At 36.8% G+C, this 6,049-nt stretch overlaps 1 protein-coding gene across 1 annotated transcript; it reads right to left on the bottom strand.

Moving 5' to 3' along the window:
• Positions 1–500: 500 nt before the first annotated feature.
• LOC107812341 (uncharacterized) lies at positions 501–3,167 on the bottom strand. Its single transcript, XM_016637401.2, has one exon. It carries the CDS (start codon positions 2,830–2,832, stop codon positions 766–768), a length of 2,067 nt encoding a protein of 688 aa, XP_016492887.1. The 5' UTR covers positions 2,833–3,167; the 3' UTR covers positions 501–765.
• Between the last annotated feature and the right edge of the window lie 2,882 nt (positions 3,168–6,049).

Raw genomic sequence — 6,049 nt, 5'->3', positions numbered from 1 at the left:
AAAACCAGGCTGTCCCTTTTAAAAATGTCTTCATGTATGTATGAGCTATCTATATGTTTTGGTACTATCATATAGATTAATTCCAATAAAAAAAATACTTAGTACAATAATTAGTGCTTGAAACATTAAGTTTAGGTGTCACACTTTATTGTTGCATTTTTGTTTAGTGGCAACATTTTCTTTAAACAATCATTGTACAAACATTAGAAATTTATAAATGTCTAATACACAATTAAATAGGATTTGCCTAAATCTGGATCAAGTCCAAAATCTCCTCTGTCCTCACATCTACCAGCCTAACAAACCCATGTCCCAATTTTCATTTCTTTGAATAATTATTATTTCTTTCATACTTTTTGGAGACTGAAAATAAAAGAAAAGGCAACTAATTATTGGTTAAATCAATTAAAGTTCAAATTTATTAACTGGTAATAAGAGAATATTTATATACTTAAATCTTTTAAAATTAACAATATGTAAATATCTGAAAGAATCAAGTATAAACCAAAAACATGAAAGAGCTTAATTTATTAGAACCGATTAAATTACAATGAGCAAAATTCATTTTTACAACATCAGTACATAATCTTGAATCCAATCATGAAATACCCAAAAATATAAAAACTTAAAAAGGATTACTTCTACTACTAATAATTCATTAATGATAAAAAGTTTAAAAGAAAATGTACAACCTGAGCACTGGTGCAAGACTAAGGTTTTCCGGTACCACCAACCACAGCGTATAATCTTGTCGATTCGGGTAGCTCAAAACCCGACTCCGAATGTAGCGGGTCGATGCGGCTCAAACTTCCTATTCTTCCAGAAACAACTCTCCGGCGCAAGTTTAGCCGCCACCGCCATCCTCATCGGCTCCGACTTGCACCTCGTCAACACGAACGGCTCGTAAGCCACAGCATTCACCAATTTCTGCTCTATCATCGTCGCCATGGACATCGCCGGAACGCCAACCGCCGGCAGGCAACACGAAGACCTCGGCGGTATTAGCAGATGTTGATCGCTCCTGTTATCCTGCGCTGGGTGCGGAGGTTTAGAATCGATGCTAATCCTTTTCTTCACTGATTTAGCTTGTTTTTCTCTCTCTGGTAAAATGAAGTCGGTGCTGTGTACCCATGTTTCTTTGGATACCTCCATTGATAATTTTGGTTCGTACATCATCATTAGCAAGCAATCTGGTAGAACTGATTTAATTATATCTCCTTTTTTGACTTCATTCTTTTCTGTCCCCACAACTTCTACATCATCAGATTTTGCTGTTGCTTCTTCTTCTTCTTCTTCTTCTTCCTGTTTTGCATCTTCGTCAATGTGTTCCAACAAGAGTGTTTCTTCCATTTCTTTCTTTGTTATGGTAGAGTTGAATGTTTCTTCTTCTTCTTCTTCTTCTGTTGCTTCCGATTTATCTTCTCTGGATTCGCTAGAGTTTTCTGAAAATGATGAATAGCTCTGACTGCTGCCTCCTTCTTCTTCTTCTTCTTCCTTCTCTGGTTCAGGGATTTGGTTATCTTCAACGTTTTCTGTTGTTTGATCTACAGTTGATTCTTCTACTTGTCCAATGGAGTTTACTTCTGCTATAAGTGGCTTTATCTCACTCTGTTCTTCATCTTCTTGCTCTGGTTCGGGTTCTAATTCACTGCTCTTGAGCTTTTCTTCGTCTTTACTACTTTCTATTTCCATTTCCATAATCTCTACTGATTCTGAGATCTCTTCATTTTCCACAAGATCTACTGAATCACTGGTTTCCTCCGGCTCTTCGCACCGTTTGTCAATCACTTGAAGCTCATTATTCCACTCACATTTCTCTGCATCTGGTAGTTCTTTTTCCACATGCTCATTTTCTCCAATTTCATCCTTATTTTCATCTTCTTTTTCATTATTTTCTTTTCGAACAGGTGATTCCCAGAATTTATTAGTAAGATCAGCCATTTTCATAGGATCAGATCGACATCTCATTAAAAGCAAAGCATTCTTAGGCGGAACGCAAATGCTTACTCTAGCTTTCTCTTCTTCCTCCGGTACTCCTAATTCCTTCATTTCAATAATTCTCTCAACATCCTTAAATTCAATATCGTCAAACACATGCCTTCTTGAACTCCTCATTCTACTTTTCATTTCCTCAATTCTCTCTTCTTCTTCACCATTATTAGCTACCACAAACTCAATCTCTCTATTTTTTTCTGCTTCCCCATTTTGCAATGCAACTAACCATCTACCAAAAGCACACTTAGATCCGTTAATTTTCTCTTCCTTTTCTTTCTCGTTCGTCGAAAAACACGACGAACGACGCGGAAACAAACAGCTGAACTCCCTCAAAGCTTCGTATATCGTCAATGGCAGATGAACCCATCTCTGATTTCTATGTGCCGCGCATTCTTGTTGTGGCTGAAGATGCACACTTAAACACCTTTGATTCAAGACATCAGCAGGGGCTTGTTCAATTTTCCTGAAACTTCCATCGCCTCTTCTTTTGGACAAACTACGTGTCTGTTTTACTTTTTTCTTGGTCTTCATTTTCACTTGACCGATACATGTTACTTTAGGAGAAGAAGGTTCTGGGTTTTCAAAATTAGACCCACGTTTCTTGTTAGTGCAGGGAAACATAGGGGACTGGCCACCTTTGATACTGCCATTGGTTTTAAGCCTACGGCTGAGGGAAGTGGAAAGAGAAAGAGGAGTGTCACGAGCATGGCTTGGGCTAAGAATGGACTTGGAGAGTTTCATTGAAGATGAAGAAAGACGAGAAGTGAAGCAGATGAAAAGTTCACTGGTTGTAGTAGTAGTAGAGTTGGTGCGGTGATGGGGTCTGTCTAAGTCCATTAGCTAGGACAGGACATTGATATCTTGGTTTTCAGTACATTGTTATAGACATTGGACTATAGTGGGGTCTGAAACTGTAAAAAGCTGTGTTTTGTATGGTGGGTTTTTGGCAGAGGAACAGAAGAGGTGGTGTGATTGTGGAGTTTGTAGAATAAGAGAAAGGGGGTTGATAATGCAAAACTATGGGGGAAGATGATGAAATGTTGTTTGTCTTTAGTTGAATGTGAAGATGATTTGCTGGGGTAGGGTTTTGTCCGATTTAATATTTGCCAGATTCACCGTATGACAAAAAGGGGGTGTACAGTGCACTCTCCACACCTATTAAGCTATCGAAACCCCAAAAATTACCCATAATTAGAGAGATTAATAGCCCTTTTGGCCAGCTTATTTTTGGCCAAAAGTGTTTTCCAAATTGAGGTGTTTGGGCAAACTTCTGGAAAGAAAAAAAGTATTTTCGAGGAGAAGCAGAAGCAGAAGCAGAAAAAAATAGCTTCTCTTCAAAAACATTTTTTTGAGAAGCACTTTTGAGAAAAATACACCTAGAAGCAGTTTTTTAAAGCTTGGTCAAACACTAATTGCTGCTCAGAAGTGTTTTTCAAACTAATTAGCCAAATACAAACTGCTTCTTACCAAAAGCACTTTTAAGAAAAGTATTTTTGAAAAAAGCACTTTTCAAAATAAGCTGATTTTTGCAGCTTGGCCAAACGGACTATAAGTTTACTTCATAAACATGCCATCACTGTCATCACTAAGACAAATTTAGGGAAAATTCTGAGAAACCTCCTTGTTTGGTTAGAAAACAAGATATAATGAACTAATATTGTAGGAATTTGCAATATAGTGATTAATAATGTAGGGATTATTTTTTATTGTGTGTTTGATTTATTGTACTAAAATTGGATATACAAGATATTATTTAAATATTTATTTATTTATTTATTAAAATAAAAAGGCTATGAGTTTACAATTATATCCTCAGATACTTTACTTTCATAGGCTTCTAGGAAAAATACAAGGTCATACTTGTATTTTTGTTGTTTTATCCGTGTATATATTTTGCACAGATTAATTTGTCACGCCCCAAGCCTGAAGAGGCGTGGTCGGCACCCGACGCCATACTCGGCCCGAGTGTACCACTCTGTAACTGTGAACTCTAGAGGGGTAACTCTCAACATAGGTCGATGAGGCCATATTCTAAATCATCTAAAAATAACGTCTCTTTCATCTGAGGGGTAAACATACCCAAAAGCTCATACACATAACTATCAGGCCGACGAGGCCGCCATGAATTTCTCCAACCAACAATACCAAACTGAAAGTATACACAGGGCTGGCAAGGCCACAATACTGATTAAGGAATTACACAGGACTCGTCTACAAGCTTTTAGAGATAACTGAACTGTATTATGGTCGGGACATGGCCTCGACCTATCTATCAAACCTGTATATATAAAATAGACTCCAAGGCCTAGACCTGGTAACTCGGAGGAAGTGGAGCTTACCAATCAAGCTGATGTTTGACTTTGTTTACTGGGAATATCTATCTAGTTGTCTATCAGGACCTGCATGCATGAAATGCAGCATCCCCAGCAAAAAGGGACATCAGTACGAAATAATGTACCGAGTATGTAAGGTAATAGAATAACTGAAAGCTGAAATTGAACTGATAATATAATAATTGAAAGTAACTGGGAGTCAAAGATAATCTGAAGATATGCTTACATGCTGATACTAACCTAACTCTCTCAATATAGTAAGTAAAATAATTGTCCAGACCTATAAGGCTCGGTATGTGTAACTGCTCTGCCGTCGTAGGCTTGCTCATAGGCGCTCGGTCACACTAGGCTCTGTATCTCAGTCATTCTCAACTTGCTCAATGGCGCTCGATCATAGTAGGCTCGTATATAACTTACCATCTGATAAGAGGTTGTCCAATAGGGGCCTGCCAACCGATTATAGCTCGATGGTGGTAAAAATACTGTAATACTACCCAATAGGAGCCTGCCCACCGATTATAGCTCGATGGTGGTGAAAATACGGTAATACTATATATATATATATATATATATATATATATATATATATATATATATATATATATATATATATATATATATATAAGAGAGAGAGAGAGAGAGAGAGAGAGAGAGAGAGAGAGAGTTTACTGCCCAATAGAAGCATGCCCACCGATTATAGCTCGATGGTGGTGAAAATACTGTAATACTCTGTGTGTGTGTGCGTATATATATATATATATATATATATATATATATATATATATTCTCTGGACTGGAAGAAGATAATACTTAACTGAATATAAAGTCTCAATAAGGAAGAATATTATAACTTATGAGACTAGGATAATGTACATAAGTTCAGGAATACGAACTTCTCTTTATGTCTCATTATCAAACACATGTAGTTATGGGATCATGCCAAAATAAAGGAAGGGTTTAGACTTAACATACCATATCATAATCTGTCCAATAACCACGTTGAACTCGTCTTGTCGCACCTTAATCTACAACAACGAACGACAAGCTTATTTAATAATAAATAGGGCAACACCTCGCCTATAATCTTTACTTCCTCCCAATTCGACATAACACCAGCAACAACAAGAACACAATAATAACAATATGTATACAACATCTTCCAACATTGTCTCCATCACAAAATACCACAAAAGAACCCACACACCCTAATCACTCCATACATAAAACAATAACCATAATAGTGTCAAACAACCTGAAAACATAATGACAAATGACCAGCCTACCATTCTGCCATTATGTGGTGTTTCTCCACATCCTTTATCCTCTAAAACTTCATAAAATAGCATCAAAATAGATAACCCAACAAAAACACGAAACAACCCACAAAACAGTCCACTATAAGTTGAATAACTCAAAATTACGGCTTCTGAATCATCGTTCTGTGAGTTCTTACAATTATTGAACGAATTGCTATACCTTTACAATAGAAAAAATGGATGAGAGAGAGCAGTATACTTACCTTCTTTGGTGAATATCTCATCTCCTATCTTGGTTCTTCAACCCTTAGGTTTTCCTCCAACTAGAACTTGAAAAGAAGAGAAAATTATTTTGGGGTTTGTGTTAAATTTTTGGGAGAAGTTTGCAGGGGCTTATCTCTATTTTTCTTGCTATATAATGAGTGTAATATATGAAGGAAATCAGACCTTAAAAGGGCTTTTTGG

Source organism: Nicotiana tabacum, chromosome 8 (genome assembly GCF_000715075.1).
Source record: "Nicotiana tabacum cultivar K326 chromosome 8, ASM71507v2, whole genome shotgun sequence".
Classification (NCBI taxonomy): Eukaryota; Viridiplantae; Streptophyta; class Magnoliopsida; order Solanales; family Solanaceae; genus Nicotiana; species Nicotiana tabacum.
Note: the sequence above shows the minus strand (reverse complement) of the source record. Positions and strands in the feature narration are given on the sequence as shown.